Consider the following 23,177-nt stretch of genomic DNA (forward strand, 5'->3'; position numbering starts at 1 on the left):
GTCGACGACGCTCGCGGGACCACTCCCCGCAGGGGAAGCAGCATCGAGGACTTGTGCTCTCGAGGAAGTCCACGACGCTCTACGTGCCATCAATATGATTTTAAAACAGCTTGTTCCGACAAAAGAGTAAATTTTCACTGCGAGTAGCCAAAATGGCACCACTTTCGTCGGCACTAAAATAAGAGTTTTTAGATATAAGCACTCACAACAGGGAACAGAATAGGAATACTGTTCCACAGGAGCGCCGCGCTATCACTAGTGGACTATGCAACTCATCTTTCAAAGATTTAAATTGATATTTTTTTAGGCTTTTTGGTCTTTTTTGGTCTTTTTTGGTCTTTTTTTGAGGGCTAAACTGCATTACACACATTAATTTATGCGTAAATTGTAAATATACAGCCCGATCAACCTGGTTTTTCTTCCTGCGAGATCATACGTCAGGGACAACGACGCGCCGAAGAATTATGCAAAATCATCTCCTGTGTAACGTGCAACGCCTCGCTCACAAGGCCACGTTGCGCAAAAAAAGGAATAATTTGAAATCATTGTGCCAAAGTAAGGGTTAGTGAAATTCGCACGAAGGAAAATTTGCCTTCCCGTGAAAATAAATAAAGAATATATAAATCATTGAAGTATAACCTATAGAGCACGGTAGTCACAGTACACGGCTCCTGCATCGAGGCATATAGGTTGTGGAACACGTGTGCTATAGGCGCAACAAAATTCATTAAATAATGGCAAAACGCGCTATTAACTGTGCATTTGTCAATTGTACGCCCTGCCTTTCATATCTTTATTATAGCTATGCTCATGAGTGCAGGTTCTCGTGGGTGAAATTTGGAAGTAGGCATGTTTTTCTACTTTATTTTATCAAGTAAGCTTGTATTACAACGTTTCTTCTTATTTATGCTTTTCCTTTGTTGAAATTGGTGTCTTTAATGATACAGTAGTCCCGACATTACAATAAATTCTCGTAATAACTGAAGCTTCGTGGCGCTCGATTGTAGGTTTCACTCACCGATTCCCAGACCATATTGCATTCATGGCCCACCAGCGTCTAGAGACTCCAAAACCTTCTCACGTGAAAGTTGTTTAATTACGCTCAGCATAGGAGGGGTCAGTCGCTAAACCCGCTTGTAAAGATAGCATGTTAAATATCGCAACATTTGTGGAACCCTACTGCCAACCCGCCTTAGTTTATTGTCTTTGTGCTAGCAGAAAGAAGCCATTTCTAGATCATGTATGCATCGCGCCAACAGGTGGCGCAGCTGTCGCTGCACGCATGACGCAAACGAAGCTTAATTTTGGCATGTGCCTGGGCGTTGGCAGTGGCACAGCTCGGCGCTACCGCTCGGCACCACCCCACACCTCCTCCAGAGAAAGGCGACGTTGGTTGAAGGCGGAGGCTTGCAAAATAGGGGCTATCTCTGTAATGACGCTGCAGAGGAAGGGCGTTCAGCCAACGCGCTTCATAGTCTTTCATGACACCCACCTTTGCGCGCACCTTCCTGCGCTGTCGAAGCCGACGTCATTGCGTGAATGTTTTATTTACACAAAGCTGGAAGACGAATACATTGGCTTCTATTCGTGTTTTTGTCGCGCCCTTACTGTTTAGGTGGTCGCACCTGTTCAATGAATACATAGCATCAGTTACGCTTTTCACAATTTGCTTCTGTGTGCAAACCCAGCATCTTAAGAGGTGACGCGGTGCGGGTGGTATAATCCTGCAGCTGGTATGATCCAGACATTGGGAGGCTCCGCTTAAAAAAGTTGGAAGGTGAGCAAGGGACGCTTCCATGGCGGGTGGAGGGTTCCTTTGTTGGAAGTGTGGTCTTCAGCCATTCGAGGCCACCATTATAGAGGCGAGGATCATATAATATGAACCCTTGTCAGCGTAAAAGCCAATTTACGATAGCGCTGCTGTTGCTATGCACACATTGCACTTACCTCTGTCCAAGGACGCCACCACGTATCAGTTCGCATTAAGGTTGGCAGCTAAATTACCACTTCCTCTATTTGCAGTAGGAATACGGTGTGTCGATACGTAGGTTTACTGTTAATTACGTTACCGTCCACATTCATAAGGCTATTGGTTCTGATCATCAAGAACAAATATCCTGCCATATTGCTACCTTTGGCCGAAACTACCACCTTCTCTATTTGCAGTAGGAATACGGTGTGTCGCTACGTAGGTTTACTGTTAATTACGTTACCGTCCACATTCATCGTGAGCTATAGGTTCTGGCGTTGTCTTTTAGTGACGTGTTCAACGAGCAAACCTAAGTTAAGTAAAGGTTATCTTGCTATGGCGTCGAGCATTTTCTCCGTAAAATAACGTTTTACTAGTAAAATGTTCTTTCAAACTATTTTATAGAACTGGTTTTTAAACCCCAGATTTGAAGTCATGCTGAAGGATACTAACATTACAAATTTTATTCGCACTTGCAATGCAGCAATAATGTCAGTTATCGCTAAACCTCATATGACATCTTTTGAATGAGGACACAGGTTTAGCTCTTAATTCACCCAGAAATAAAGTCGGCAAAATATCCCGTGATGGCCAAGGCATACTTCTCTTCTCTGGGGACATGGTTATATCCGCATTTCTGGAAAGAAATCAAAGGAAATTCACAGAAAGCTTGGTTATGACAAGTGTGGCACTACAGAAGACATCAGCTCTACCTGCGATATGCACCTAAAATGCCATAAAAATTCATTCACTTGGGCTGGCTGGTATGTATTAATGAAGTTATTTAATGAAGTCACCCGATCTCGTTTATTAGATTCGTAGCATATGCAAAAAGAGCTTTACGACCGGTGCCATCGCGATGTTAAGTTTGAATCAAGTGCTTGGGTGCTCCTTTGGTCACCATGTCAGCGGGTCGGCCTCTCCCAGAAGGTTCCCTCTAGATACCGAGGGCCTCATGAAGTTCTACGTGAATTTAACGACGTCAATTACAAGATCTCGCCATTAAAGTTTGATCCTTCCTCAAGTCCGACGCCTGTTGACAACGTGCACGTTTCGCGAATGAAGCCTCACTTCACTCGCAGTTCTTCGCCTAATGTGCGCCGAGACGGCACTTCAGCTCTCGGGGGGCGGGGGCGGGGGGGGGGGTCCCCTTTACGGAAGTATAAAAAAAGAGAAAGGAAGAAGAATATCGCGAGATGCTGGATGCTGCGTGTTGTTGCTGCTCAGCCATCTCCACCACATTGACTATGCTTGTATATATATTTTAAACATATATTTTAAATATATATTTCAAATTCTGGCGTAGTCTTTTAGTGAGGTGTTTAACGAGCAATTCTAATTTAAGTAAACGTTATCTTGCTATGGCGTCGAGCATTTTCTCCGTAAAATAACGTTTTACTGGTAAAATGTTCTTTAGAACTATTTTGTAGAGCTGGTTTTTAAACCCCAGATTTGAAGTCATGCTGAAGGATACTAACATTACAAATTTTATTCGCACTTGCAATGCTGCAATAATGTCACTTATCGCTAAACCTCATAGGACATCTTTTGAATGAGGACACAGGTTTAGCTCATAATTCACCCAGAAATAAAGCCTTTTGCATGAATGTACGCATACGGAAGGATCAACCTTCCGTATGCGTACATGCCCCCGGCATACTAAAGAAATCATTGGTTCCCGTCAGTGGACTACAACAACTTGCTCTCGCGTACATCTGGTCAGAATACCAGACATATGTTCATGTTTACAAAGACGGCTCCGCGTCACCAAAGGTATCGACAGCAGCTGTGGTGATACCAGCCCAACAGAAGACTTGAGGTTTCATACTAGACCAGAATTCTACATCAACCGCTGCAGAGCTTGTGGCTATTCGGGAAGCGATTCGCCACATTTGCGGGGAAAGACCTCAAGAGTGGTGCATTTTCACGGACTCAAAACCCGCGCTGCAAATTTTGGGGTGCTTCCTGCGCCACAACGCATATCAGGTTCTGGCACTGCAGATCACCGAGCTAGTTTCATGCGCTCAAGAAAAACACCACCGCATAGTGTTCCAAGGGATCCCGGGACACTGTGGGCTCAACGGTAATGAGATGGCCGATGCTGCAGCAAGACGCGCCCTCAGCAATGGCCTGCGAACTGTAGTGCCATTCTCCAGACCAGACATCACATGCCTCCTGTCGGAATTAATGAGGAGTGGGACGAGAAGATACTGGGCCCAGCCAGACGCTCGTCACGTCCGTCTTAAATTGCTGGATCCCGATATGAAATTTCGTATTCTGCGTGGAATTCCACGCCCTCATACATGCCTTATACACAGACTACGATTAGGCGTCGCCTTCACGCGCAAATATTTGCACATTATTGGACGGACAGACTCCCCGGACTGTTCAGTGTGTGGTACTGTAGAGACTAGAGAACATGTGCTCGTGGTGTGCCCTGAATATGCGCGCGAAAGACTGACAATGGCAGATACATTGAGACATTTACAAAGTGGACCACTGTCGGAGGACCTCTTGCTAGGCGCATGGCCACAGAGTTGGCAGACGACAGAGACAATGCGTGCACTTTCACGTTTCCTAGGTGACACGGGCCTGGACTCATGCCTGTGATACCAGTTGTGTAATGTGTCCTTCACTTCGTTCCTCTCATTATCATCCCCCATTGTGACCCTTTCTCTTCCCCTCTTCCCGTTCCCTTACGTAGAGTAGCAGGCAAGATGCTCCAATATCCGGCCGACCTCTCTACATTTTCCAATCATTAAAATACTTCTTCTTTCTTAAATACAGTCTCTCTATACTCCCAACATTCCCGTAACAATATCGTGGTTTTGGCACGTAAAGCCCCAGAATTTAGGTATATTGCAAACAGCAAAGATAATATGTAAGAGTTTTCATGGTACTACATGCATAGCCTTGGGAAAAAGGGAACAGACGTAGTGTTCAGAGTGCAGCAGTTCCTTAAATTCAGTTCTCTTTCCCTGCCAAAGCATCTGTGTTGTTTCCCTGTGTTATGGCGCGAGGTAATAAACAGTACATTTAGTAATGCTAAGAGTGACACGGCATAGTTTAGCTTTGTATGGATGATGCCAAAGCAGCGATTAAATTTAGTCATCGGGATGGTATGGGTGGAGATAAAGCCTGGGAAACAAACATAGCTAAGCAATTTCTTGGCTGTTCGGGGAATTGCCGAGCTGAGCGCGTTTTTAAAAAGCATTAATGCAATACAAGTGCGCGTTATCAGAAAAGCTAGGACACCTAAGCACTTCTTATGAGTTGTAAATGCGAAAGCATTATTGTCCAATTGAAGGCCGATGAGCAGTCCTCAATGTTATGAATTCCTCGCGAAAAAAAAACGGGTTGAGACGCTTAGTCAACGCCTACTATATAGCACGTTGTCCTGGCATGTTTTTGTTTATTTCCGTGGCACAGTTACAATGCACGTGAAAGCTTGCGCGGACAAGGAACGTGCAAATAACACGGCCTTCCGAGAGTGAGAGCGAGGCTGACGTGGCGTCGGCGTCGGCGGCGTTGGCCGTCAGCGATAAATCAAGGAAGGCACTTCATAAATAAAAAAAAGAACTTGCGAGATGGGCTCGGTGGGAATCGAACCAAGGTCTCCGGAGCGTCAGACGGAGACGGTACCACTGAGCCACGAGTTCGAAGTTTCGGAATGGGATAAAAGCGCCTCTGGTGAATGCGGTGTTGCCTTAGAAACTTGCCGTACAACTTATACTGGGGTGTATATTGGCAATAATGAGCATGTAAATTACAGAAGTCGCAGTTCCACGAGTAGTGAAGTACGTTTATGCTACATTTCTTCTACGCTCTGCGCACACAAAGAGCCATCTAACGGCAAACACAGAAGTTTGCCCCTCCTCGCAATGGGCGGCGCTGCCCCTACAGGTGACGCGCCACTCGCCCGCTTCTCCCCTTCGGGCCGTGCGGGGACCGGTGCATGGATGCCCAATGCCCTTGCGTTTAATAAGTTTTCTCCCTCTCTCCCCTTCCAACTTCCAGCGTGCGTCATTCGAACCCTCGTGTTTAGACGACGCGGCTCCTCTTTGCGCTCACAGCGCGATCCCTAGGTGCAGCGTCCGATGCGGGGAGCCTCTGAGGTGGTCGCTGCGCCGTAGGACGTCTAATGGGAAAGCGTCCCCTGCGATGTGTGCCGAGCTGCTTCCGAGGAGTCATGCGTCTGCGTGGCGCTCCCAAGCGAGATAGAGGCCGACTCTATCGAGACGTCAGCCCATGATCGCGTCCGCCTTCATGGCGCGTCGCGGCCCGGCTGTCCGTGCCGATCACGACGTTTGGCTCGCGCAGATCGTTTCTCCCTCCGAGACACCGAGTTCTTTGGTTCGTTCCGCTTGCTCAGGCGCACGTTTTGTTGCCGCGCCGAACGCTGCGGGTGACTCAAGAGCATGCCGAGCGAATGATTGGGCGGTGCGAACGGCGTGCGAAAACGCTTTCGCGTTCCACTCTTGAAGGTGAAGCTTAAGCGTCCTCCAACTTTTTTAAATGCGAGTCTGCAGTCTTGTAGAACAGTATATACTTAATATTCCAGAGCACTACTCCCAGCGAAATCAAGTAGAGTCGCCATCGTCACCACGTGCTGTTTGCTCCTAGCGCCGTCTGCTATAGACATCAGCGTCAACACATGCGTGTACGGCGTTAGTTAATAGTCATTGGTGTTCCGTTGTCGCGGCGCACTTGAAACGATTTGTGGGCTGCTTTTTCGACGATTATCTGCAGCATTTGGCTTTCAGGTGATGTGCCTGCTCATTTAACCTGTGTTTGTCTGTCCAGCGCGTGATTCGTGTTCGGTCGTCCACTCAATTGGCCACAGGCATTCCAGTTTTGTTGCTGCCGAGCGCGTTAAGCGCTTACGAAAGACATTTTATGCCATTCTCAGGAAACCACATGGTCGCTGCGGTACGTTAATTTATGCACTAATTTAGCAGCACTGACCGACAGTTCGGTCTACAACGTCTGATACAAGGGCGGTCAAAACAAGTCCGCAAAACAAAGCTGCGTAGTTTTCTATCGCTGTGTTCACACTGTCAATACAATTTGAATTCAACTCAATGACTTCCGCCGCGACCCAGCTCCCGATAGAAAGTTAGTCGGCTCAGCGTAAACCCTAGTTTCTATGCTCCGGCCATAGGTACCGAGCACATTTTCGGGGCAAGGTTCTCCTCTCTAACCCGCCGTGGTTGCTCAGTGGCTATGGTGTTGGGCAGCTGAGCACGAGGTAGCGGGATCGAATCCCGGCCACGGCGGCCGCATTTCGATGGGAGCGAAAACACCCGTGTACTTAGATTTAGGTGCACGTTAAAGAACCCCAGGTGGTCGAAATTTCCGGAGTCCTCCACTATGGCGTGCCTCATATTCAGAAAGTGATTTTGGCACGTAAAACCGCATAATTTAATTTAATTCTCCTCTCTATGTGAATTAGCGCTACAAAAACTGGTCACAACCTCTGCTGAGATAACAGATTTCAATATACTTTTGTGCAAGCGCGACGTACATATTTAAAATTAAAGAAGGAAAGTGGTGAAGTTCCGGCTGACTGGTACTTGACCGAATGTGTAGCTGCCCAGTTCAAAAACACAACAGAAAATTTCGGTCCGGTGTATTTTGGGACATTCTGTTGTCTGTACTGTGACGTCCTGTAGTCGGACGTTCTGGACTCCTTGATCGATATTTATTTAAAATATACAGAGACCTCTTTAAGGCTATGTAAATTTGTTAGTGCAAAAAAGAAAAATATAAAAGTAAAAAAAAATGCCCGCCACGGATTCAAACTTGCGACCTCAGGATCCCGAACGCAGTGTCTTAGCACTGCACCACGCCGAACACATCTGTACACGTACATTTTGGCTATGTCAACAGTAAGACTTTGTCTGCGTTGATGTTTGCATTTGAATTTTGAGAGCCAAGATGCGATTGCACTCCACCTCGTAAACTGGCGCATCTCTAAAAGAGCAAAAGTGTTGTTACCATCGATAAGTACATCGTGGTGTGCTAGAACATCGACTTTGCTTTACGATATACGTATTAAATAAGAAATTCAGAAATATACAACGGTGACCGGGGACACTTAGGCTTGTTACTGCTAATTTCGACAGTTTTCTCTCGCTCTTTACGCTTTCGAGCGCGCATATAATTGGTGTGTTCAGTGCAAAAGACTTACATAAACATTCGTGGATGAGCGTTCATTCTTACAGCATACTTGTTTCTCACGGGAGCGCTGTGCCAGAATTTAAAAATTAAATTATGGCATTTTACGTGCCAAAACCACTTTCTGATTATGAGGCACGCCGTAGTGGAGCATTCCGGAAATTTCGACCATACCTGAGGTTCTTCAACGTGCACCTAAATCTAAGTACCACGGATGTTGATTTATCCGAACATTCAGCAAAAAATTGGATGCCCTGTGGACCATCCTTTACGTGTGCATAAATTAAAGGGACGTCGAATAACATCACAGTTTTGGATGTCCATTCAACATCTATCTATAGAATTCATCAGACGTACAGCAGAGGAAATTTTGAATGTCCACAGGACGTCTCTATAGAGAATATTTCACTTATACATTGCACAAAGTTTTAGATGTCCACGGAACCTACATAAATTTTGTTCTTTAGATGTGCATTGTAGGTCCCCTCCCCAATACTTTTGCATTGTATACGCCCTTCTATGATTTTGACGTGGATGGTGCTACGCAGTTGGTGCATGCAATTGGTGCGACTATATAGCGCTCTGTCAACAGTTCACATGTAAGGGATGTCCATAAGATGTCCCATTCTTTTGCTGGTCATCCATCGATGTTGTTACTTTATAAAATGGATATTTTTGCATGAAATGGACACTTTTTCGGTACAATAAATGCATTCCTGCGTGTTTTCTACGTGTTTGGGTGTTTTCAAAAACATTCGTGTTTTCCATAGGAGAGCGTCGTTTTCGCGAATAACTAATCATAGAAGCCATGTTTCAAAATGTTGCTGTAGACATAGGCTCTATGCGCCTAGCCCGACATGTCATACAAGCAGTGTCATTACATACGGCTGAAAACCCGTTCCAAACTGCGGGCAAAATTTCATTTGCAGGAGTCTATGGAAACGTTCAAATTTTGGAGGCATCTTTGACTAGTAAAAAGCGATTTGCGTTGAAACTACTGCGTCCATAGGTTTTCTCGCGAGGATTTATCTACTCGAATGATTCAGCTGGTTGCAGCAGAATCTCTTGAAATGACAAAAAATTTGTTCCAAAATCTCAGTTTTAAATTATGGGGTTTTACGTGCCAAAACCACTTTCTGATTATGAGGCACGCCATAGTGGAGGACTCCGGAAATTTCGACCACCTGGGGTTTTTTAACGTGTACCTAAATCTAAGTACACGGGTGTTTTCGCATTTCGCCCCCATCGAAATGCGGCCGCCGTGGCCTGGATTCGATCCCGCGACCTCGTGCTCAGCAGCCCAACACCATAGCCACTGAGCAACCACGGCGGGTAATCACAGGTTTCATAATGAGGTTGCGGAATTTATTGTGGTAGATATATAAAGCTAGCTTTTCCCTGCAGCAGTCGGTTGGAGTGACAGCCGAGCGCCCCGAACAATGACAGATCGATATCACTGATACCACGAGCACAGGTTAGCAGGTTCAAAGCCCGCTGCGCTTTGCTTTTTTTTTCATCGCTTTGTCGTTGCTTAGTCTCGTAGTTCTCCGCCAGATGGCACAGTATGAAATGCAGGTCATTGAGTTAGGGTTCTTGTTTTGTTTCTTTCTATCTGCACATAAATTATCGCAGAAAAATAGATGGCTGGTTTCGTGAACATGCGAGCGTGCTTCAAAATTTCTTTTGCACTTTATGTACAAGTATTTTTCAAAATTAATTCCGATGACATGTTTTGAAAGTTCATTTCGTTCTTAAGGCGAAAATTTAAGAAGATAATACTAAGAAATATTTTTGCGTCTGCAGCTGTTCATTGGAAAAGGCGTGTTGTGCGACTCTGTGCTGCTTGAAGCGTACCACAAAAAAAGAAAAGGAATTAGCTTTCAGTGTAAGCAAACAAAAGACAAATGTAGCAAAATCGTCAGGAGCCGCAGATGTAATATTCGTACAAAAGAATATAGTTGAACCCATTTGACGGATTACATTTGCATTATATCAAAGAAGGATTTTTGCGTACCTTAACTTGGCTGCAAATGAAGGCTGTCAGAATTACTGGGCATGTTTGCTTGCCTTGTATAAACCGGTATCTCGAAACCTAAAGATTATATCCTCACTATGCAGCGCACGTGTTATATAATTGGAACAATTTCCATATCGCTTCACGAAATTTCAGAACAACTAAAGTTCTTCATATCTTTTACCACGACGCACGCAAAGGAGTATTGGAAATTTTATTGGAAACACACGGGGACGTGTTAATGTAGCCTGTCTTGTAAAAAAAAAAGAGAACGATTCCAACCGCGGACTATTTTTTTAGTTCTGGTCATAAAGTTGTGCAAGAAGATGTTGTCCTCGGCTACAATCGTCATAGATGCGATATCATTCTGTTGTTAATTCTTAACGCATTCTATTGCTGAGTTAGGCCACAGCTCCGTGATATAATTACTTGTGCAATTCTTCCGTTATTTGGTAAGAATATTCTTCTACCTTGAATTTAACGTGCTTGAACAATTAGAGAAACATGAGAAAGGACACTGAGGGTTTGCTAGAAATGTTCCCTTATTCGAATTCTTGAAGCTGCAAATCGGCGCGCTGGTTTTCTAATCTTCGCGCTAGCAGCCACTGAGCACCGTTTGTCCTTTTCTCCATTGCCTGTAAATGAAATCTAAAAGTGTCCTTCGTTGTGCATGAGTGGCACAATGGCAGTTGAGCCTTTTGTATGGTCTTACTAGGCCACAGATACCCTGTTCTGGCATGGTGCCGCAGGGCAATTTCGCCCATGAATGTGGCCCTTTTGTTTTGCCTGAAAGCTCAGGAAGGAACAACAGATGTGCTGGCAAAGTCTAGAAGTAGTCCTGACATTGGAGTAAAATTTCATTGGCAATTTCATTATCCTTTAGTTGTTTAGTTATTTATCATACCTTATTTGTGCTAACAATGATGTAGTAGGTGCGAGTATATTTGTTATACACAATACATCATGTTTGCGATGGCTGTCCTGGATATTAGATAAGCTGAAGCACTGCATGACGTCGGCTGGAAGGCCATTATTTAAAAAGTTGTGTACAGAATAAAGAAAACACTGGTGCTCAACGGCATAGTCGCCGTAAAAAACCTAAGTGGCGAGGTTCGGCGAGTAAGTCCATTTTCAATGCAGCTAGGCCCTTAGCCAGTAAAATTACGCAAAACGGTTGTTCACTCTACAGCAGTGCGTGCCGACAATCCGTGTACTACAATGGGTGCCTAGGGTGCACAAATGTAGACCTTCTTTTAGATTGCGCGCTCCGTAAGCATTTGAAGCTGACTATACTTTCTGCAGGTGAGCTGCTTTTTGGCTTATACGTGATGACAAGACGGACGCAAATCTAGCAATAGAAGCTGAGCATACTTTTTTTTGTAACGCTCATGATAAATGCATAGTCAGAGTAAATGAATCTTACCGTCTGTTTCCGTAGAGACTCGCGTTTACTGCATAGATTCTATATCGCTGAAGATTCCACACTAGTACCGTACTGCGCATTCCTGTTCAAATTTTCGTCTGCCTTTCGCCTACCGAGTCTTTAGCAGTAGGCAGAGATAGGTAGTTGCTCCTTAGGATGTAGCCGAGGCTACCGTAGATGCGATTAGTAATACTAGATATGCGAGTAGGCTGAATAGGTTTATAACATGAAGTACGTCAAGGGACCCACATTATGGCATGGTCGAAATTACACAGCCCCATGTTTTATATAATAAAATCATCTGAGAGTGTCCCCGTTAAAAAGTTTAATAATATTCGGACTTATTAGCGTTCTGTTAAGCCATTTGGAAAGGCACTGTGTACGAAGTTCTGTTCTGCGTTAAAGTGCAACATTATCATCGCTTCCAAAAGAACGTGACTGTATAAGTCCTCCTTTCTCGGGCATAGTTCATTTCGGCTGGGTACCACCACCTGACTCATGCGCTTTATATTTTTAATTCTGCCCCGATGACATAAGTCATGTCGGGGGCCAACAATAACTACCGTTTCTAAAGAATGAACCATCGCAGCTTCACTACAAAGTCCGGTGCCTTCACGCGAGTCGTCTGAGATAACGGTAAGAGCGGCAGCCCATCATTCAAAAACGGCTTGTCACTTCGGAGTTTCTTTTCTCAAGGATGTGACTTACCCGTAGAAGGGTAATCGAACCTTGATGCTTGCGACCAATCAAGGGCTGCAAGAGCGCGTTCTTTGTGCATATTCCCTCCTGCATGTCATCGAAAGGCTTAAACCTTTAAACGGCGAAAGTTTTTCACAAGCACTTCAGTGGCTACACAGGAAGCGCGGACAACCAGTCCGCTTTTAGCACACGCTCTGAACGAAGACACATATTTACCTACCTTTGCTACCTGTTTCCCGTATTTTGACGGTAGTCAGTAGAATATACTTAAAACAGAAAATTGAATTCAAAGTCGCATCAATTGTCACATATCATAAATTGCAAGAAAGAGAACTAAAACTGTATTCACAATGATCGCAAGTCAAACTTTAATGCATGCCATTCATTTGAATTTCTTATCTGTTCGAGGGTGACAATATGCTGTTGACATGGTAAACACAGTTCAATTTTCAAAAATTCACAAGAATTTTGTCCTCCGGTGTGAGTTGATATTAGTCATGCACATTTTTCTCCATACGGGCGAAACGTACCTAAGCCGAATTGTGTAACATTCCCTAGTTAAACTGGCTTCTGAACATGTAGGCGAATATCGTAGGCACTTGAGAATGTAATAATACACAATCGTTTTTTCGCACAAACTTCCTGATTATAGGAAGGAAATGAAAATCTCAAATACATTGCACGGCTTTGTCATTTCGTAGCAAATTTCATGCACTGCATGCAGAAAATACTGTACTTTTTGATTTTACTGCATGAGTGCAGAAATACACGAGCAGTACGTTTCCAGAGATCATTCACAATTTCTATATAAGTCCTAAAAGCTCGTTCGTGAGGTTGTCATTCAAGTAATGAAGACGAGAGACTTTCATGCACATAGAAAATAAGGGTCTAGGAGTGACGACTGATTAGTTATTTCGGAAGGAAAACCTGAGTTTGCTATACGGAGTTTAAGTATGTAACTTTAAAGAATCCACATATGTACATTGCCGGAGAGTGGTAATCGGAGACCGCTAGGAGAGGCCTTGGTCCTGCAGTAACATAAATATAGGCGGCGGCTGCTGCTGCTGCTTATGATGATGATAATGATGAAGATGCATCGCCGGATGTTACTGGCCCTCAACCAAGAAATACTTTTAAAGTTTAATAATTTATTTATTTTCGCAGTCAGCGCTTGTAGGCATCACACAAGGGAGTGGGTTGAGAAGGGTAAAGAAATAATGCAATGATTAAAAAGTACCTTTGTAATTAAACAATGTTAGCTGATGGTAAGTGGAAAAAAGTCAGTGTGCACAAGGAAGGCAGCGTTCCAGTTATACAATATTACCTGACATTGGAAATCATTTTAAATTAACATATTCAGTAATTATTATTTTCAAATTACACAACATACGCTAGTTCATGTTGCATGAAACTTGTGTTTATTTGTACTATTCAGGATTTTAGGATTTAGGATGCGATTCCTTTCATGGAATGTACGAGGCCAGAATGAGCTTCCAAAGTTAATGTGACAAGCTTTGATACCTACTTGATACAGTTGATCGATACGGTTCGATAAATATTGCGATGGAGACATCAGTTAAGACTTCGAAATTGAAGGTTAGTTTTATTCGTGGTTATAGTAGCTATTCAATCATGAGTTGAAACTATATAATGAGTAGAGTAATTTTGATAACTTCTAATGAGACAATAATGTTGATGGAATCCCATAAGGGAGATGCATACTCCAATTTTGTTCGTATTAGTCATTTGTATAGTACTAAAGTGACACAGGATAGTGGCATTATAAACGTAGCGGAGCAAATCCCCTCATTTAACCCAAAGTATTGCTATTATAGTCGATATAAGTTGACGAGGTGAGATGAGCGGCAATATGAACGCGTAAATACTTTTATGAATATACAGGCGCTGATGCTGTGTTGTTAAGTACGTCGAAGAGCTGTTTTGAATGGAAGTTGCTCAGGTGATGTTGCTGCTATGTCTGGTGTGCCACAAGACTCCGTGTTGGAGCCGTTTCTATTTGTTGTTTTTATTGATGATATTTGTGATGTTACCGAAACCGGATAAAATTATTGCGGAAGATTGTGTACTGTGTGCAAGGATATCTAATGAGAGATTGTTTTCTATTGGTGGCGAAACGGGGGGGCTTAGAAAAACGGCGTGTCCCTAATATCATGTCCCAAAACGCAAATAAATTCGTAAGCGTTAGCTTCATTAGAAAAATATAACAAAATCAGATATACGTACTTGCTATGTGATGATGATGATGATATGTGGTGTTTAATGGCGCAAGGGCCAGGTTTGGCCAAAGAGCGCCATGACAAGTGGTGATGTTGACGATGTATTAGGGAGATGTGACTTGGCTGTAAACTGGCCTAAAAATTGTCGCTGTAAAGTGCGTAAAATCTACGTGCTATAAAATTATGGCAGTGACTCATGACGAATACTTTGAACATTAAAATCCATCGTAAATGAATGATGCAGAATGAAAGATATAAGAGATAGTAAAATTACCTGGAGCACTGCTGCCTCACCGGAGCCCTTGGAACACAAGGGCCTAGAGGCGCGTGCTATACGAAAGAGCTATCACAGCGGCATCCTCTGAAGAGAGGACCCGCTATGAACATGTGGGGCTAATAACATGTAATACTTGCTATGTGGCCCAAACATAAGAAAACTATTCATCAATCATACATTTAGGTGTTACGCTCTCAGAGGATGGCCCTTGGTCATACCATGTTAATACCGTAGTTAGAAGTGCAAGGCAAGCCCTTGCCTTCTCGCAATAAGGTTTAAAAGGTGTTTATTTATTCTATTTTAGGAGTACTGCCGGCGTCTCACACGAGGCCATAGGCAGGAGTGGCTCGTAAAAAAAAGATAAAAAAAGCAAATGTCGTAGTACACCAGTAAAACTTGCACAAGGCAAGTCCAGAAATGCCGATGTTACGAAGAAATCGTAACCGAATACAGTGCATCAACCTTAACATTTTGTATCTTTAGAACAATTTTAACTAAAACACTACTACTTATACAATTTACCAGCATATCACGTATACGCAGAGAATATGAACGATAACAAAAACGTATATCAGTAACCTTTCAAAAAATAGTCTTGTAAATACGCAATACTGCAGTACACCAAGGAAAGCTTTCAGGCGTACATAAAAGCACAAAAAAGTGAAACATAAATCGGAACGTTGTACGCATGCGTTATGTTAGGCCAAATGGTGGAAGGAAAAAAGGACAAGAGAAAGAGGGCAATCAAGTGCATTTTCTTGTCGCAATTTTGTTATGAACTATTGAACATTTGTACAGTTTGCCAGGTCCGCAGGCAGGGCATTCCAACCAGTGATGGTGCGTGGAAAAAAAAGATTTTTTAAACTCTTGTGTCTTGCGGGAATACTCCGTCAATTATTTTGGATGCTCGGATCGCGTTTGGCGACGATGAACTGATTCTGGCTTATCGTGGTAGAGTTAAGAACATGAATTTCAATCGGTCGTGCTGTCGTCTTGTCTGCAGTGTAACCAAGGTAGCGTTTTTGTTAGAAGTACACTGGGTGATGTAAAGGAACTGTAGCGATTATAAACAAATTGTATTGCTTTTCTTTGAACCATTTCAAGTTTACTAATATTTACATTGGTATCGCGATCCCATGCCACCGATGAGTACTCAAGGATTGGACTGATGAACGTTTTGTACGTAACTAACTTCAATTTAAGGGTGGATCTACGCAAGGAACTTCTTTGGAATCCCAGTTTCTACATAGCTCTCTTTTCACTGTAGGCAACATGATCATTCCACTAAATATCTGCGCTGATTACAAAACCTAACTATTTAGAGGCATTAACGAACGATAGTTTATGGCCATTGATTGAGTATTCATACCGCAAACGGAGAAGTTAACGTGTTATAGTCATAGCCGCCGTTTTCTTTTCGTTAAAGCTGTCTTTAAAAGAGCCTGGTTGCGTGGGCTGCGTATTTCTAGGTAAAGAATGCAGTCATCTCCAAATTACCTTGTAGAAACAGGAATATCATCGGTGATGCCGTCAATAAAAATTTAAGAGAAAGAGTGGCCCAGGCACTGAACCTTGAGGAATTCCAGTCTTCACTGGTGGTGAATCTGAGTATACGTTATCGATAGCAACTATTTGATTTAGATAAAAAGGTAGGCCGGAATTCATGAAATAAAAATAACCAATTTTCAGTATATAATGCAACGTAATGCGACCTAATGCTTTTTAAAGTCTACGAATGTTACGTAAATTGGGCCTTATTTATATAGGATAGGTGCAATACCATTAGCAGTCTACAGAAGTTGTGTAACAGCACATAATTCTTTCTGGAAGCGGTGCTCCTGGTCGTAGATTAACTTACGTTCCACGAGAAAAATTGGAAGGTACTTGAATATGATGTGTTCTAGAACTTTTGCGCATGAGTACAATAAAAACTGGTCTATAGAAAGAAATAAGCACTCACGTAAAAGAAGCCGCGTATAAACAAGTGTTACCAATTTTGGGCTAGGCTTCCCCGTGTGCGATCTGTTTTCTTATGTGTGTAATATTGCACTATACAAAATCCAGTCAGTCGAGGCAAGGTTCTTCCTGGGGAGATACAGCCACTTTCCAAGTTTAAAAGAAAGAAAATCCAACTTGACCAGATATTCTTGCTTGAACAACGAAGCAGGTTATGCCTTGAGCTGTTTTGATCGAACATCCTTAATCATATATAAATCTGCTCAACCGACTATCAGAATTAGAGCACTGTGCGAGCAGGTTTTTCAGGCCCACGATCGACCCGAGCCCAAAAGTAGCATGCGTTAGTCCGTCTGAACCGGGCCCGCTGTTTTTAAACCTTGCCCGTACTAGGTCTGGGCCAGAAAGATTTCGGTCGCGCTCGACCCAGCCCGGTCCTGTTTTGTTCGTGTTCGCCATTAGCCCTTGATTCTATACGAAGCTAGGTCGAGCTCTAGGTTATTATCAAGATACTCTCGTGTATAACACGGAATGGGTGGTCTTCAAGCTGCACCAAAGCAGATTTTTGCACTACGTCCCCTCTTGCTCGTTATTTTAACTGCGAGAGAAATAAAAATTTCATTTCATTACTAGCCGAAGACGCACAGATTATTGTGTGATATTTGTTATGAAAACACACATAATATACAGGAAAATAGGGAGGGGCCGGATCAGTCTGGCAATAGTCACCGGGACTGGCACAACGCCTGCTTACATTTGGGGAGGAAAATATAGAAACGTACATCCTTCGATCGCCATGCTCGTGCTTTAAAGTGTGCTATAAAGGGCTTTATTACAATTTCTAATAATTTTGCGGCCATATGCTATAGCCAAGGCATACGTTAACACTCCTGAACACGCCGCCAGCCATTTCATCTCACTTTTGAATCTCGTATAATCTTTGTGATGTACAGTGATGGAACCCGAGCCAATAAATTTGACGCGAATCTAAATTTCAATATGCTGCTGTATCGGCTTTCAGGAATGCCATAATACAGCTCCACTAGAAGCCTTTTTCTTTAAACAAAAATTTGTGATCCAAAATGCTAACCCTCATGCGCAATGAAAGTTCTCCCGGAACGTACCATTTGTATTGCTTTAATCGGCTTCATTATGAAGGTGCCAGTTTTTCAATCGACAGCGTAGACATTCTCGCTTTGAAAAATATGCAAACTCGGACTCTGTATATTTGTGTTTCAGTACAGTGCATGAACAGCGTAGGCAACATAGGTTACTTTTACTGCCAGATTGGATTATCATCTGCTTGTTTCTTCATGTAAATTCGCAGGGAACCGACCCAACGCTAGAAAACTGTATAAAGGCTGTTAACACGAGGCTTGAGCCACTGAAAGCATGAAAATAGCAATCCGAAGAAAAATATACTGTGACAACAAAATTTTCTCTGCCTTGTTTTCTTTTTCACATCCCCTACCCAATGTTAAGAAATTTCGCCACATCCGCGTAGGCTTAAAGTATTTATATACGAACAATGCACAATTTATTGTTAAAATTTAGCTAGTTGGACTAATAGTGCAATAAGCTAGGGCAGAATGTTCAAATCAACGAAAAAAAAATGGAAACCTGCAGTAAGTAGCTGCAGGTTTTCTATGCCGTGGCTATGCTATGCCTTAGGAAAGTAGCTATGCCGTAAAACACAAAAAAACTTGTAAATGAGCTTTCCGGAATTTATTTGTAACACTTTATTTAGGTACTCTAAAACAACTTGTTGAAAGTTTAGTTAAATCTTTTGCAATTAAAATGATCACTCACAGACACGACATAGCGGCACATCCGTGACCGCCGTCGTAAATTTACGTATTTTTTGTGCAGCAACAAAATATTGCAGACCACTCTGCCTCTAAGCACGTCTTCCGCTTTTTAAAGATGCAGCCAGCTCTACTGAAACTCCTCTCATTGATTCGTCTTCCGGTTGATATGTGAAGGATAGTTTGTACACCTGAAGACAATGCACAAAGACAGACAGACAGACAGACAGACAGACAGACAGACAGACAGACAGACAGACAGACAGACAGACAGACAGACAGACAGACAGACAGACAGACAGACAGACAGACAGACAAGAAACTTTAATTGGTCATAAGGGACTTCGTTGTCGTAGTCGCGGGCCGCACCCGCGCCGGGGGCGGAAGACCGTGATCTTTAGCCCTGGCGCAGGCCCTTTGGACAGCCCGAAGTTGGACTTGAAGGTTGTCGCTCTTGACGGCTTCATCCCAATCTTCTTGCCTGTTGAAAGGCGAGTGGCGCAACACAGAACATTGCCACAGCATGTGGTTCAAAGTGGATCGTTCCTCGCCGCAGTCTGGGCAGCGGGGATCCACACCCGGAGTGTAGTGGCTCAGCCTTGAGCGAGACGGAAAGGAGCCCGTCTGCGGCATTCTCAGCACCGAGGCCTGGGGTCTGCCTAGCTTCGGGTGAGGAGCCGGAAACTGTCTGCGTCCCAGCTGGTAGTGAGCAGTTATCTCGTGGAAAGTTAGCAGCGGGTCCGTGGTTCGGTCGATCCCCTGCGAAGCCGGGCCCCTCGGACCGGCGCGGTTGGTGAGACCTCGCGCCTGGTCGTGGGCCAGCTCATTCGGCTTGATGGAGCCGGGGTGCCGTTCCAGCCCATGTGAGCCGGGAACCAAGTGATGACGTGACGGGCCGTGCCTGTCTTGCGGGTCCTCAGCACTGCCGCAGCCTCGGCAGAGACAGAGCCGGCGAGAAAGGCCATCGCCGCCGACCTGGAGTCCGTGAAGATACGCATGCGCCCGGGTTCGCACACAGCCAGCGCCACTGCGACTTGCTCTGCGACGGACGCCGTCGAGCGTTGGATAGACGCCGCATTCAGGATCTTGCCCTGGGGGTCAACCACCGTGGCCACGTAGGAGTTTGATCCGGGATACCGCACCGCGTCGACAAAGGACGCGAGCTCTGGGTTCTGCAGGGCAGTCTTGATGAGTGCTCGGGCTCTGGCTGCGCACCGGGCCTCGTTGTATTGTGGATGAACGTTCCTCGGGAAGGGGGAGACTCGGAAGGCGTCCCTTTCACCCTCGCAGAGCGGGACTGTGCACGACTCCTCGGCCATAGCTGCCAGACCCGCCATCTCGAGTATTCCGACGGCCTGCCTTGGTGGTAGATAGGCGAACAATCTGTGCCGTTTTCTGTGCTTCCACCACTTCGCTCAGGGTGTTGTGGACCCCGAGTTGCATCAACTTCTCCGTGCTGGTCATCACGGGGATGCCGAGGACTTGTTTAATGCTCTTCCTCATGAGTGCGTCGATCTTGTTCTCCTCCGATCGCGACCAACTTAGCGCAGAAGCCACGTAGTTGATATGGCTCATGAGGAAGGCGCGGTAGATCCTTATGAGGTTGGCTTCGATGATGCCCCCCTTCCTGCTCCTCACTCGCGAAACGAGTCTGAGCATGTTCTCCGTCTTCGCGCTCAGGCGCGCGATCGTTTGCGCGTTGCTGCCCTTTGCATTGAGGACCAGTCCCAGCACCCTGAGAGAATCCACCCTCTGGATGCGCTGACCCGTCTTCGTTCTGAGTTCGATCGGTACTTGGTCCAGCGTCGTGTCGAACTTACGGCCTTTTCTGTCGGGCCGATACAGCAAGAGTTCCAACTTGGTCGGCGAGAGGACCAATCCCGTGCCCTCGACGAATTCTTCCGTGACGTGCAAGGCCTCTTGCAGGGCCCGCTCCACCGCTGCGTCCGACCCACCGCCGCACCAGACGGTGATGTCATCCGCGTAGAGAGCGTGATTGAGATTGGCGACACCGATTCGGTCGAGTCGGACTGATAGGTCTCTCATGGCGATGTTGAAGAGCCCTGCGGCGTGCCGCAGGCTCCCAGCGCGTATCCGTCCGACTTGATCTGGCCCAACTTGATCGTGGCCTTGCGATCTCTTAGGAAAGAGCTCACGTACGCGTGAAAGCGTTCGCCAAGGTTCAGTTTTGTCACAGAGTCGAGGAGGTGCTTGTGTTTGACCGTGTCGCAGGCCTTGGCGATGTCCAGCGCAAATATGCCTCGGACGTCTCTCGTGACGACGTCGACTATCTGCCTCTTGATCAGCAGCATGACCTCTTGAGTGGACAGCGAGGGTCTGAAGCCGACCATATTCGGAGGGAGAAGGTGTCGTTCCTTGACATGTCTCGATATTCTGTTGTGGATGACATGCTCCGCCACCTTGCCCACGCAAGACGTGAGCGAAATGGGTCGCAGACTGTCTATGGCTGGTGTCTTGCTCGGCTTCGGAATTAGGATCACCGTGGCTTCCTTCCAGGCATCCGGTACGATGCCGGCATCCCAGACATCGTTGACTTCTTTAGTGAGGAGTTCGATCAAGCCGTCGTCCAGATTTCGAAGGAGTCTGTTCGAGATTCCATCCGGCCCGGGCGCCGATCTTCCGTTGAGGCCTTGAAGGGCCGCTCTGACCTCCGAGACGGAGAAGGGGGAGTCGAGCTCCTCGTCCACCTTGCCGCCATAGGCCGGGTAATCTTCTGGTCCGGACTGCCCGATGGGGAGGTAGCGACGTGCGACTTCGTCCATCACTTCGGTCTTAGATGCGCCTTCGCTATCCAGTTTGTGGACCAGCCTATCGATGGCCAGAGTGTGGATTCTCTTGGACTGCATGTCGTCCAATAACTGCTTGAGGAGGTTCCACTTGCCTCCCGCACGCATCTGGCCGTCGACCGACGCGCAAACTTCGTTCCATTGCTGCTGGCCGAGCTCTTTGCAGTGCGATTCGAAATCGCGGTTGAGGGCCGCGATCCTCCTCCGAAGGTTGCGATTCAGCTTCTGCGTCTTCCATCTGGCCGTGAGGGAATTCTTGGCTTCGAGCAGGTGCGCTAATCGAGCGTCCATGCGGTCGACCTTGAGGTCCGTTTCAACGGTCCTGGTGGCCGCAGCTACGTCCTTCTTGAGCTGCGCTACGAGGTCCGCAAACGACTCGTATTTTTCGTGGTCGTCCTTCCTTCTCTTTCAGAAGGCGTCCCAGTCGACTATTTCGAAAGCCCTCTTCGGGGCCGCGCTGACCGTTAGGGAGATTTCCACGCCCAGGTTCTCTTGTAAGTTGTGCCACTCCGCTCCCGGCGCGTTCTTGACGAAGGCCAGGTCTGGGGTAGTGTCTCTCGAGACCGAGTTTCCCATGCGTGTGGGGTAATGGGGTTCGGTTATCAGTTCCAGGGAGCTGTCAGTCGCTGCCTGCAGGAGTCTGCAGCCTTTGGGAATGCTTCTCACATAGCCCCAGGCTTCGTGCGGCGCGTTGAAATCTCCAGCCATAACAAGCGGCGTCTCCCTCGCCTTGGACGATGCCTTGGTTGTTAGGCTGTAGAAGGTCTGCCGGTTGTCCCTAGGAGAGCAGTGCACATTGATAACGTAGACGCTGTTCTTCAGCCAACTGTTGGGTATGATCTCGACGAGCAACGCTTCCAGTTTGGTGTTGCCAAGACGGAGATTGTGCTCCTGGAAGGCGCACTTCTTTGCAATAAGTATAGCGATGCCAAGCCCGTTCTCCGCTAACGAGGAGACAGCTCGGTATCCCTGGAGGGAAATAGTTTCCATTCCTGTTTCCTGTAGCAAAATGACGTGGGGCCTCTCTTGCGGCTCCCGGGCCTTGATGAACTGCACCAGTTGAGGCCTGCGCCTCCGGCAGCTGGCCAGTTCCACTGCCACACGATGAGCTTACTATCCGGTCTGGCCATGGTTGGGCATGTTGGACCGGAGGTGGGCTGGGGGCCATCTTGCTCGTCAGCCCACGACTGCTGACTGTCCTGTAGCATTTCACTGGACACCGCCTCCGGCCTGGCGGCGTCGCCGTAGTGTAGTTCACATCGCTTCGCAAGCTCGATCTCAAGCAGTTGCACTCTGAGTAGAAGGGTCTGGTTACTCTGTACCAGCTAGGCAAAGGATTTTTGCATGCGGTCCAAGGACCTCTGCATGGCAGCCTCCGCCGTGCTCACATCCTCAGCCGTACCCTGGGAGGAGGTGGCTCTGCGCTTGACCGCCCTTGCTGTGGCCCCTTCTTCCGTAGACGTTTGTCTTGCCGCGGCGCTTGGATGGCGCTGGCGTTTCGGAAGGCCTCAAAGTCGGCCTTCATTCTCTGAATTTCCTCCTTGAGACTGGCGTTTTCGCTCATCAACTGCGCGATCCTGGGATCGTGCACCCACTCGCTCTCCTGTGCGGCGGCGTGTTGCGTCCGGCCCGTCTGCCTCGTCTGTTTCACTTTGTCGGCCCAGGTGGGACCTCCTGCGATGCGCACCTTGGACTTGGAGCGGCCCCTAGATTGAGAGCGCCCTCGTTGCACGGAGCGCCCACGTGAGCGGGAGCGCGTTCTAGAGCGGGAAAGACTGCGCGAGCGGGAACGCCCCCTCGAAGAACTCCTCTT

General features: G+C 46.1%; 1 protein-coding gene across 1 annotated transcript in view; it reads right to left on the minus strand.

The window, feature by feature from the left end:
• Nucleotides 1-2,466: 2,466 nt before the first annotated feature.
• LOC142566841 (uncharacterized) overlaps nucleotides 2,467-23,177 on the minus strand; it is a 97,072-nt gene continuing 76,361 nt past the window's right edge. Inside the window, exon 6 of the mRNA XM_075677742.1 lies at nucleotides 2,467-2,606. Coding sequence (XP_075533857.1) covers nucleotides 2,523-2,606 — 84 coding nt within the window. The 3' untranslated portion in view covers nucleotides 2,467-2,522. The remainder of the gene's footprint in view (nucleotides 2,607-23,177) is intronic.

Source organism: Dermacentor variabilis, unplaced genomic scaffold, assembly GCF_050947875.1.
Source record: "Dermacentor variabilis isolate Ectoservices unplaced genomic scaffold, ASM5094787v1 scaffold_13, whole genome shotgun sequence".
NCBI classification, from domain to species: Eukaryota; Metazoa; Arthropoda; class Arachnida; order Ixodida; family Ixodidae; genus Dermacentor; species Dermacentor variabilis.